Source organism: Barbatula barbatula, assembly GCF_947034865.1.
Source record: "Barbatula barbatula genome assembly, chromosome: 4".
NCBI classification, from domain to species: domain Eukaryota; kingdom Metazoa; phylum Chordata; class Actinopteri; order Cypriniformes; family Nemacheilidae; genus Barbatula; species Barbatula barbatula.
Genome location: NC_136768.1, coordinates 10052715 through 10065526, shown reverse-complemented (window position 1 = coordinate 10065526; position 12812 = coordinate 10052715). Strand labels below are relative to the sequence as shown.

The following is a 12812-nucleotide window of genomic DNA, read 5'->3' as shown; positions in this document are numbered from 1 at the left end:
TTGTCCATAGAATGTCAGTCTACATTGACATAGGACGCCATGAGATGGTTTGATCCCATCTGGACACAGTACACAGACCCTTTTGCCAGGTTTATTTCTGTAGGTGTGTCCTTTTAATTCAGCCCTTGGTTTGTGTGCAGTGTAGCTGTTGTGTACACAGATCGTGTTGGTGTGTAATAATGATATAATAGGAGATGCGTAAGCTCTGTTCCACATTCAGACCACTGCAAGAAATGGTGCTGAGCACTGATGCAGGTGGCTGCCGCCGACGTCACTCACTGACCGTGAGGAAGTGTAAATTTTGCTTTAAAACAATCGTAGTCTTGTATTCCAGCGCACGCTTACTCGTGTGTGTGCACATATACGGAACGTGCGGGAATGTGATTGAGGGGGAGCCCCAGACACTGTGCCATATGAATTATTTATTGATTGGCATATGGCATAGAGACAATGCTACCATTCCTTTGTTTCTCTCCTTGCTAACTCCTCCCCCTTTCACATAGACAGGTCTTCATTTTCACCTTTTAATGCTTTGGTTTTGATTTATTTCTACCTTATAGCAAAGTAAGTGTACAGATTTATTACCTTTCTTTGCATTTAGGCTGTTTTACAGTCTTTTTTTGTAATTGAAAATTGTTTTCCTGACCGGCAAGCTTTTATACCCAAGGGCAAAGAGTGGCGTTGATTGTTTTGCATTGATCGGCCATCAATATGCCAATAACCACCTCGAGAAAAGAAGAAACGTATAACTGCACCTTAAAGGCACAATATGTACCACATAAACTTCTCGCAAAGTGTTCTATATATTTTGTTTACTTGAAAACTTAGATTATCCTAAATGTTTCCAACAATGTTTGAATCCAGAGAAATTCGTAATGCAAACAAAGCCTGCCTTATCGAGCCATAGTACGCCATTCAGTTGATTTGCGTAATAACGTAACAGTTCTAAAAATCCATAAACACGATTTGTGAGTCCCTATCGGATTGATCTCCATCGGCACTGAATTTAAAAACACTTACAGACTGCATAGATTTAGAAAATTTCTATTCGTAGTTTTTTTTATTTAATAGACTTACCTTTTAATAGTGCAGATTAATTTTAATAAAGCTTCTTTTAATTTTTAGTTGTTCATTGCGTTCATTACAATAAGCTGCTGTGTGTACTTCTTCACCAACATTTTGTTAAAGAAAATTTAAAACACGTATCCCATCTGTCAAATATGTAGCCCCGCCTTAACATCACATCATTTGTTGAACCAGAAGTGACATATTGGGCTGCTCAAATGTACAAAAAAATACTTCAATGCACCAAAGTGTTTATAGAAAATCAACCTATATCGGATTATGGTTGACTTTACAAGAAAGGCTAGAAGAAAGTATTTTAAAATAGAAAAAAGTACACAGATCGATTTAAAAATAAAGTAAGATGTTCCCTTGAGTTTCTGCTAGCTTGGGTCAGGTCATAAGCTTGCGCCGTTGTTTGTTATCTGTGTGTGACATTAGTTTGTGAGGAATTTGCGGTGTGACACAACTCATGACTGACCTCGGCGCATTAGCTTCTTCCCTTTTTGAATTGTTCCTTTATCACAAATTACAGAAAGTCTTTTATTTTTACAGTGTGCTTCAGGTCTCTATTCTATGCTGTGAAGAGGGCAGGAAAGCTGGCTGCAGCCCAGAACGGTTGCAGGTTTAAATTTAGCGGTTAGCGGCTAGCTGTGAAATGGTGGGGCTCTGGCTAACAGCTTGTTCATATGGTGTCTGGAGGGCTCAATGCCAGCCAGAGGGAAGTTGGAGACAAACAGGCAGTTTTGCAAACCTGCAGTTGGTTAAAAATAAAAATATAAGTCCTATGTGGACAGACAGGAAGTCATTTTGAGAGGGTATTGGATAAGGTCCTCATTAAGCAGTTGCATTCATTGATGGTGTCAAGAAAAACAAAACTATAGCCTTACGAGACCATGTGTATAGACCAACCTTGTCTCGTAGGAAATAGGTACCTCTGTACACTTTTTGCACCGCCACAAAATACGTTACATTGCGTCGAGTGTGAAATGGCGTTGGCTCTGATTGCGTCACGTGGTAACACGACTGGGTGCATTCCTGGAAAGCGATCTTCAGCAATTAAAACCAGTTGGGCTTTAAAAGAATCGAAACGCAATAAATACCCTTGTCCGATTTCTATTTTTTTGTTGCGTTTTATGTGTTTGGGAAGTGGGTAGTTTTAGGTTCAGGGTAGGGTGCTATAAAATAGTTTCAGAGGCAAATCATGATACTTACACGCATTCTCTAGCGGACCAATGCAGTTCTTCTCTTTAGTGCCCCCAGTGGACTTTTGTGTCAAAGTTGGATGTTTCTTATCTGTCATAAAGACCGATATGTACCAGATGGTACATATTTTCTGGCGCTGCAAAAAGTGTAGAGAGGTACGTATTTCCTATGAGACACAGGAGACCGAACTACACACACAGCTGTGAGTCACTCATTTATGTAAGCTAGAGGAAGTGATGCATTGTGGTCCAGTTATTGGCACAAGCATGTTCTCTAGAATGCAGAGAGCACATCCCTATAAGTGAATTAAGCGGCTGCTTAGGGCCTCACTGAGACTAAGGGGCCCCCAAGAGCACATGAAATTACAGCTCTTTTGTGACATATTGACGACATGCATCCATTTGTTTCATGTAGGGCCATACCCACTATTTCTTCTGTGGTTTGTGTCAATTTCTTTTAATTTATGACTAAAGGTAACATTGCAATATCAAAATAAATGAGGTGGCCAATCAAACGAAAGGAGGCGGGAGTTACTGGTTACAAATCAAATCAAAGAAGACTGAGCTACTGTCACGCAGGCGCTTCAGTTTTAAAAGAGTGACGTGCAACACACAACATACTGTTAGTGACTAAAAACATTCAATATTTGACAACTGTTAAGTGTTTAACGATAAAAATGTTGAACATCCTAGAGTATTTACTGATGGAAACGAAAACTGCTGATTTAGATTAAAAATGAATAATTTATGTGATTCGTTAAATGGTTAAATGGATTGAACAATAAATTGCACAAGCTTTTTGCAAGTCATGAAATTATCAAATGTTTTGACAATCGCAAAACATTTGTAATGCAAGGTGTATGTGTTTTGTTTTTATTACATTTCTACATCCGCTTGGCCTGCCGGTACCTGTCAGCTGCCTCAGGAGTCCCACAAGCCAACCAGGCCCGATAAGACTCCTTCTTCAGCTTGACGGTTTCCCTTACTTCCGGTGTCCACCACCGGGTTCGGGGATTCCCGCCTCGACAGGCACCGGAGACCTTACGGCCACAGCTCCGAGTGGCCGCTTCGACAATGGAGGCGGAGAACATGGTCCACTCTGACTCAATGTCTCCAGCCTCCCTCGGGATCTGGTTGAAGCTCTGCCGGAGGTGGGAGTTAAAGATCTCTCTGACAGGAGACTCGGCCAGGCGTTCCCAGCAGACCCTTACAGTACGTTTGGGTCTGCCGAGTCTGTCCAGCTTTCTCTCCTGCCATCGGATCCAACTCACCACCAGGTGGTGATCAGTTGACAGCTCCGCCCCTCTCTTAACCCGAGTGTCCAAAACATATGGTCGCAGGTCAGATGAAACGACCACAAAGTCGATCATCGACCTGCGGCCTAGGGTGTCCTGGTGCCACGTGCACTGATGGGACACCCTTATGCTTGAACATGGTGTTCGTTATAGACAAACTGTGAGATCAGATCAGCACTCTCCTCCGACTGCCACCCGATCCACTACGCACCGACCCCCTATAGTCCCTCCCACACGTGGTGGATGAGATTCGCCCTGAGTACCTCAAGTCTCTGGATGTTATGGGGCTGTCTTGGCTGACACGCCTCTGCAGCATCGCGTGGCGGTCGGGGACAGTGCCTCTGGGATGGCAGACCGGGGTGGTGGTCCCTCTTTTTAAGAAGGGGGACCGGAGGGTGTGTTCCAACTACAGGGGGATCACACTTCTCAGCCTTCCCGGGAAAGTCTATGCCAGGGTACTGGAGAGGAGAATAAGGCCGATAGTAGAACCTCGGATTCAGGAGGAACAGTGTGGTTTTCGTCCAGGCCGTGGAACGCTGGACCAGCTCTACACCCTCTACAGGGTGCTGGAGGGTTCATGGGAGTTTGCTCAACCAATCCACATGTGTTTTGTGGATTTGGAGAAGGCATTCGACTGTGTCCCTCGTGGCATCCTGTGGAGGGTGCTTCGGGAGAATGGGGTCTGTGGTCCTTTACTAAGGGCTGTCAGGTCCCTGTACGGCCGAAGCAGGAGCTTGGTTCGCATTGCCGGCAGTAAGTCGGACTTGTTCCCAGTGCATGTCGGACTCCGGCAGGGCTGCCCTTTGTCACCGGTTCTGTTCGTAATTTTTATGGACAGAATTTCTAGGCGCAGCCAGGGGCCAGAGGGTGTCAGGTTTGGGGACCACACGATCTCGTCACTGCTATTTGCGGATGATGTTGTCGTGTTGGCCCCTTCAAACCAGGACCTTCAGCATGCACTGGGACAGTTTACAGCAGAGTGTGAAGCGGCTGGAATGAAAATCAGTACCTCCAAATCCGAGGCCATGGTCCTCAGTCGGAAAAGGGTGGCTTGCCCACTTCAGGTTGGTGGAAAGTTCCTTTCTCAAGTGGAGGAGTTTAAGTATGTCGGGGTCTTGTTCACGAGTGAGGGAAGGATGGAACAGGAGATTGACAGACGGATCGGTGCAGCTTCTGCAGTAATGCGGTCGATGAACCGGTCCGTCGTGCGCCGCAAGGCGAAGCTCTCAATTTACCGGTCAATCTACGTTCCTACTCTCACCTATGGTCATGAGCTTTGGGTCATGACCGAAAGGACAAGATCTCGAATACAGGCACCTGAAATGAGCTTCCTCCTTAGGGTGGCTGGGCGATCCCTTAGAGATAGGGTGAGAAGCTCGGTCACCCGGGAGGAGCTCGGAGTAGAGCCGCTGCTCCTCCACATCGAGAGGGGTCAGCTGAGGTGGCTTGGGCATCTGTTACGGATGCCTACTGGACACCTTCCCCGGAAGGTGTTCCGGGCTGTCCGACCGAGAGGAGACCCCGGGGAAGACCTAGGACACGCTGGTGGGACTATGTCTCCCGGCTGGCCTGGGAACGCCTCGGTGTCCCCCCGGAAGAGCTAGAGGAAGTGTCTAGGGTGAGGGATGTCTGGGCATCTCTGCTTAGACTGCTGCCCCCGCGACCCGGCCCCGGATAAGCGGTAGAAAATGGATGGATGGAGGTTTAATTTGTGCGTGCAAATAATCAAACATTGACAATAGTCGATTGAATTGAGGGCACAGGGGGACGCCAAATAAAATTCTGCTTGGGCCCTGATCTCCGGTAAACATAAACAGACACAGTAGACTGACAATATTTTCACTGTTCGTGTCACAAGTATTTTATGTTTGAATGGATATTATTATAGGTGGGTTTCTTGACAAAAAGACTTTAATGCACTGTAGGGCTGTGCGATGTCAGATTTTCACAACACAATTATGATATCGTGGCCAAAATATTTCACGATAACAACATTATTACAATATCTATCGAAATTTTAATTAAAAAAAATCTGTAAAATGTATTAAATGAATTTATTATATAATTGTGACATCCCTAAATGTTACTCCATCAGAGCTGTAACCCTTTTTTTTATTTAGCCTCAAATATTTTTGTTCACCAAAAAGCCAAAAATATTTGTTCATGTGGGTTACATCAATGAGTAGGTCATAAATAGGGTGTTTATGTTTGTCACGAGCAAGTCAATAAATAACTTAATTGTCCATTCATTACTGAAACTTATTTATTTAAATAAGCACAAAAGACACCACAATAAACAGTTTAAGCATCATTAAACATTTTCCCTACAAATCAAAACAATGCAGGTCGATTTTCACTTCATTTTGTTATCTGTTGGCCCATTGGTGCAAGTTACAGTTCTGTCCATGGACCCCAACACTCTCTCAAACAGGCCCAGGGCCATCAGGCAACCCTTATTTCTAAGCCCTGATGTCCACCCTTGATTCACTCAGTTTTGCTTGAGCACTTGTTCGGTTGTCTGACTTCGGCGTTTTGGTTTTAGTTGGGTGAATCATACCGATACACAGTATTACTCTCTAAGACTCGCTTTCTTTCTCTTACTGTTTTGCACATACAAACACGTCTCGTCCTTGCCAGGAGATTCCACCCGCTTGTATCATCACAGGCCAGGCGTCATCATAGCCCTTTAGCCTTGTGTAGCTCAACTGCTTGTCTTCCCTGCAGCTACCAGCCTCCACTATCCTGACAGCTTTGAGCCTAACAGGACCAGACTGACATCAAAATTATGTACATATAGTCTACATGCTGTCGACTCGCAGATGTTCAGAGCTGTTAAACGCTTGTACAGATAGACACAAAGGGGTTGGCAGAAAAAGCAGTTTCATTTCTTTGATAGCGTAGCACATTAGGTGTAAATGTATTTGCGTAATTGTGAAGTTTACTCGCTACGATAACTAGCAGATAGTATTCATGATGCTAGTGTGTTCCATGTTGTTTTTTTACTTTGGAAAAATGGACTTCACTACATTCAGAAGTAAAACACTCTGATAAAGTGCAGATACTCGAAAATGAAGAGCAAAAATACTTAAATGCTGTCCACCTCTGATTTTCTTTCTGTTTATTTAAAGCATTCGTTCTCTTTCAGCAGGAAAAGATGATGTGCGAGGTGATGCCCACGATCAGCGAAGACACAGCGCTGAGTCAGCGCGGGTCACAGAGCAGCGCCTCTGACCCGGACTCCCACTTTGAGCAGTTGATGGTGAACATGCTGGATGAGAGGGACCGTCTACTGGACACCCTACGAGAAACACAGGAGAGCCTTGGGCTCTCCCAACAACACCTCCAGGATGTCATCTACGACAGAGACTCACTGCAACGTCAGCTCAGCTCTGCACTGCCACAGGTACAACCCAAACTGTGTTCTGTTAATAGGTAGAAAACCCAGTGCGTGCATACAGTTTTGCTATGCACTAAAATGTATATACTGTAAAAACAGTACATACTTTAAGGGCATAGTATAAGTAATAAGCGAATTTAAACCCAGCGCTCTTATGTATGCACACTAAAAGTGATAGTTCACCCAAAAATAAACATTCTGTCATAATTTACTTACCCTCTTGTCATTTTAGATCCGTACGATTTTCTTTCTTCCGCAGAATATAAGCTTGTGCTTCAAAAGAAGATTGTTTGAAAAATGTTGTTAACTGGCACCCATTCATGTGCGTTGATTTTATGTCCATACAATAGAAGTGATGGGGTCCAGTGCTGGGTCCACCAACTTTCGTCATAACATCTTTTGTGTTCTGCAGTAGAAAGAAAGTCACAAAGGTTTTAAATGACAAGAGGGTGTGTAAATGATGACAGAATTACATTTTTTTGGGTGAACTATTACTTTAAAGGAAGTTTTATACAAAGTCCCGAGTGTGAATACCCATCTAGGGGGATAGTATATTTTGGTATACTATTTGGCATGCTAATGTTTGGAAGCAACGTGCTTTTTATTGCCCTTTTTTGGCACGATGTAGTGATGTGTATGAGTCATAAGAGTCTGACCAATGGTGTTAAGACATAGATGGAAGAATGTTGATAACCGACAAAACTAATAAAAACCTCACTCGCAGAATTGCATTAAAGCCAGACAGTCAGGTGGATCTGAAAGTGTAGGATACCCCTCATAATCTTGAGGGATGTTTCTTACCCTTAAGTCATAATTTAGTTTCACAGCATTTTCTTTTCTTGTTCTCATCAGATAGATGTGAATGATCCATGGCTGTGTCTTCAGGGGCTTAGATAGAAAACTTGTGCCTTTGCATGTTAAATTCCAGCAAAAAATTATTCATTTTGCACTCATAAGAAACAGTAGTCCATTCCCTTATATGTACCTTTTTACCACAGCTGAGAGACTTTCGTATGGCCATGTCACAGCTGGTCATGTATGATTGCTGCAGCTGAAACTGGTGATACTAAAATCTCCATCCAAGTTTCTACTCCTGAACAAAGAGGGCTAAAAATCTCCAACTGCGTTTTTAAGCTGTGCTACCATTGCCCAGAGACACAGGAAAAGCGATGGCTTACGTAATCACGCCAAAAACAGATTTTCTCTACGCTCAAAGCAAAAGTGTGTCAGTAATTCTAGTCACAAGCCTTTGCCGCTCTCCTTCCAGAAGTTCAGTGGTCTTGCCAGGGGAGGGGTTCGTTTTGTGGTGGTTCTTGTTTTCCCCACAATGTTTCTTTTGTTCCTGATGGAGATACAGTATTAGCGCTGCTTACTGTACCCATGGTGGTTGAGCATATGTCGAGGAAAAGAGCAAGAAAATGTTGTGGATTTAAGTAGCGCATACAAATACTTCAGATAAGATGTCTGTCCAAATTCAAGCAGATGCAAATTTGTAAAGGAATAATTCGCCATACACTGTATATATGTCATTTACAAGAGTCTTCTGGTACCTCACAGTTGAGTGTCAAATATTCTTGCGTTGCCTTTTTTGTTCCTAGTGCATCACATTTTTATTATATTAACTAGATTTTATATATTTGTGAATCAACGTGAATCGCTAAAAGATGGAATTGTGAAATTGATGTCATTCCCATATCGTTTGAAACCTGTAAGACTTTATTTCTTGTGTGTAAGTCAAAGAGAGATGTTCCTGAAGTATGCTCACTCTTTTCCAAACACTCGAGTTAAGCTTATAAAACACTACATTTCTAGTTTTTAGAAGTCATGAAGGGTTTCAGATGACTTGCAATATAGCGCACAATTTGGTAAACTCATTCTTGGTAAAGAAACATGAGAATTATGACTGTTCTTTTTTGCACTATTCTTTCAATACATCCAAAACAGTTTATTTCAAACGATCATTACAACAGAAAGTAGAGTTTTATTTACCTCTTACTATTTTACAATGCAGTGCGACATAAACTCTTTACGAAAGCAGTTACGAGTGGGCCGCTTATAACGTATTGATTGCAGTTGTCATGATGGTACATTGACATACTGCGCAGTGATCACACGGTAAGGTTTTAAATGAGATGTTACATCCGTCAATCTGGATCCTGCTCACCAACGCACGCGCAAACGATTCCATTAATTAGCGTGGCAGCGCTTTATTAGCTCGTGCCACATCAACATCACGCTAATGATTTATGAGGCTGTTTGGCAGGTAATTCTAGGGGTATGTGCCAGCAGGATAGCTGTCTTATCATGAGCGGAGAATTCGTAAATAGTGTCTGTTAAAAGAGTTCATGTTTTTTAAAACGGAATTGTTTGCAATAATTGTTAACCGGCGTTTGTTATAGCAACGTCATGCAGTCGGCGGTAATTGTCTGATGGATTTTGGCTAAGCTATAGTGATATGCTAACTGTCCGCTTTTTTATAGTTGTCCCGATCTTCTAGCATTTTGTACGTTTATTTTAAACACAATCCCTAGTATTTGAGAGTTTAGTCCAAAAAGATGACTAAAAGCGTACACGTATACTTAAGAAAACGTCACTGCTTCGTAGATGCAGGTCATCTGAATTTGCAGGTAAGCAGGTTGTCTGCATTCGATCTGCGCAAACCACACGTTGACCTGTTTTAGCATTTGGCAACATATGAGGTCCGGACATGTGATTTATTCCGCACGATAAATCTGGGTGCTGATGAGCAAGGAGATGAAATAGGCTGAATTATCCCTGCAGGGTAAATTTGTCAGAATAAGGAGAGGAGGAGAAACAGGAGATGGGGGAGGAAGTAGATAGATGCCGGAGTGATCCTGAGAGGAAGTGTCCCGGCTTTAGCCACATGATTGAAGCCATTGGCTTGCTGATATAATGCTGATAGCTTTTCCTCCTATCTTTCAAACCTAAGACTCAACGCAACACTGTCGCCACATCACTCAGATCTGAATAGTGACCACAATCCCTCAGGGTCAGATTGTGATTATATCACGCATTGTACGGTAATGATTCAGTTCTAGATGATGATTTACTAGATATTAATGAGATTTACATTTTTGTGTGGAAAATATACATAACATGCCGGAAGTTGTGGCACAGATAAAATCAAATTCTAAACAGGATTAAACAAGTGGTTTTTAGAATGGGCAATTACTTTTTGCTGCTTAATCTACCCCAAGAGAAGTTTTAATCTTTGCACCTTTTATAGCCGCTATAAACTTGAAGTCATTTGTAGTGAGTATTAACTATAACGCTAACACACAATTGTTACCATTGATTTGGCCTTCTAAGTAGGTGACTGATGCACTGGCTTCGCTTCAGTACATTACAGCTGAAGTGTATTTACACAAATGAACTGTGAATCGTAAATGAGATTTCTGGGTCTGCTTTAAAGAGTTCCATATACAAAACATACAGTCATTTTCAGAACACACCAATGTATGAAATAAATCATACATTGGTTACAATTTAATCACATATTAATGTTTATTGGTCCTCTTGTAATCTTCCTGTAGTCTTTCTCCTGGGCCTTGACTTTATACATTTTTCAGGTGTTGTTTTTTGCCAAGCCTCCTCAAATTCGTCTCGAACATATATGGATAATATGTTAAATAGAATATTATTAAACTTTAATTATTAAGTCAATATTTAATTATATATTCAAGAGCAAAGATTTTCCAAACCGGTCATGACTTTGTTGTTAACACAAATTATTATTGTATGTCCACACACACGTCTAAAAGGTACGAAACCAGCTTGTTTAGTTTGAGAGAGGGTTAATGTCTTATAATGCTCTTTGTTGCTCTTTAGTTTGTCTTCTAAATCGCAGTCACTGTGTCTGTGTTGTGAGTTCTGCTTACTCATCAGGTCAAACTGGTGTCCAGACGTGAATGTCACCTTTGAGTCTGGGTCAGCAAATTTAAGACAAAAAAAAAGAGAATAACAGAGACGGATAAAGGGTTGTGGGTGTTGAACAATGAGCAACACGACACCGTGGTCAAGACTTTTCTGGGTTCTGTGAGTCTATCCTTAAAGAGACAGTTGACTCAACATGTAAATAAAAAATGGAACACTAATTCCATACTTTGCAATGGGAAACAGTGATCGGTCATTCTCATACATGTTGTGCGAGGATTATTTCAGCACTACTCATTTAGCCACTCCAGTCATTGGGGCTTGACTTATATTTAAGGATTTCGCTTTTTGCAAATGATCGTACTGGCCTGAATACATTATGCTAATGCTGCTTATTGATATTTGCCCTGTTTAAAATTGTCGATTGATGTGCTGAATGCTAATTTGTTTGAGTTGGGGATGCATATAAATAGGTAAATACATAAATGGTGTGCTGTAAAGTCAGTGCTTAATAGTATTTGTAGCCCATTAAATGAATTGCTGCAATGTCTGATCTCTTCCGTATAGTATAGCCTTATCATACAACATTCTGTGTAGACTTGAAACAGATCAGATACGTTTTGTTTTCTCAGCAGATTTGCGCATTTGATCAATTGTGGATATGATCAGTTCTATGTCTCAGAACCAGAGGAGCCTCACGTGGAACCACTCGCATGACACTAACGCGAAATTAGGACTTTAATGTCATGTTTACACTGTCTGGATCATCCCCTATCTCCCATCTAGTGCATTATGCGTCATTATGCGCAGTCAGTTTTCAACGGTTATATCTCCTAAATGCAAATTTTGTCAGCGTGTAGGAGGATATCAGTTTACTGACATCCTTATGGCTAACTTATTTTTATTAAAGGGGGAAAATATTCATTTTGATTTCACTGGGGGTTTTAAAACTTGTGGTTTTGTTGGTTTATGTAAAAATAAATATGGAACATTATTGTAAAGTTTTACTAAACTCAAATCTTGAAAGGGAGTTTGCTGTGGATCGTGGAGGACTAATGCCCTCTTTAAACACCATTGACAGTACTTCATTGTACTTTACTGGTTGGCAAGATTTTAAATGTCAGTACAAATAGCCTTGCTATATTTGGCTAGAATCTAAGAAAAAGTTTGTTTTGAGAACCGAGCAATATATTTTGTGTAGACCGATGAGTCATGGACAGTAAGACCTGGACTGCGCTTTACAAAGATACATTTTGCTGATAGTTTTTAGTTTTCATTTGCAATTCATGAATGCACTCCAATGTTTTTTTTCGTGTAATCGGTTTGTTGCCTTCATGAGTAAATGAGTTATTTGAGATTTTGCGGCATGTCAATCTTTCAAACCTCTGACTATAAATCATACATGTCATGCTCATTTATCATCATTTGTCCTCCGTTCTCACCTACCAGAGAGCAGGAATGCATGCTCACAGAACGTACCATTAGGATACGGGGGGTTTGGTGTGTTGTGAGGAAAGTCAGACAACAAAGTTGAACGCATGAATACAGTTTTCTCCTTTCACTCTTGTCTTTCCTTCGTCTGCTGCTTTTTCTTTCCTCTAGGCCAGGGCTATTCGTAAATATATTTATTTATTTATTTTTGTACTATTGTAAATAATCATATCAGTGAAAATCAAGAGGGATGGTATGGTAAAATATGGATGTGTTATTCATCAGACTTGTCTTTTGACAACAGGATGTTTGACAACAGGATGGTTGCCCGTATGTTGTATTTTTACATTGTTGCCCCATAAGACACCCAAAGTTTAACCCATTTAAACATGCTGATGTTGTATTTTAAACTGCTCAACAACAACCTCGGCGCATTGTAAGACGCCCAGCAGGCTTTTCTACAGTCAAACATTTTCATTTGTTGTATTTTGAAACTGCAAAAAAAGAAGGGAAATTCACCGAAACATA

The 12812-nt window shown here is 41.5% G+C and overlaps 1 protein-coding gene across 9 annotated transcripts in view; it reads left to right on the top strand.

The window, feature by feature from the left end:
• Positions 1-6716: 6716 nt before the first annotated feature.
• The window catches only part of ppfia2 (PTPRF interacting protein alpha 2), a gene marked incomplete at its 5' end in the record, with an annotated part of 106714 nt that continues 100618 nt past the window's right edge, over positions 6717-12812 (top strand). For all 9 annotated transcript variants that reach the window (XM_079454292.1, XM_079454291.1, XM_079454289.1 and 6 more), the window contains one exon: positions 6717-6965. In XM_079454292.1, coding sequence (XP_079310418.1) covers positions 6717-6965 — 249 coding nt within the window. The remainder of the gene's footprint in view (positions 6966-12812) is intronic.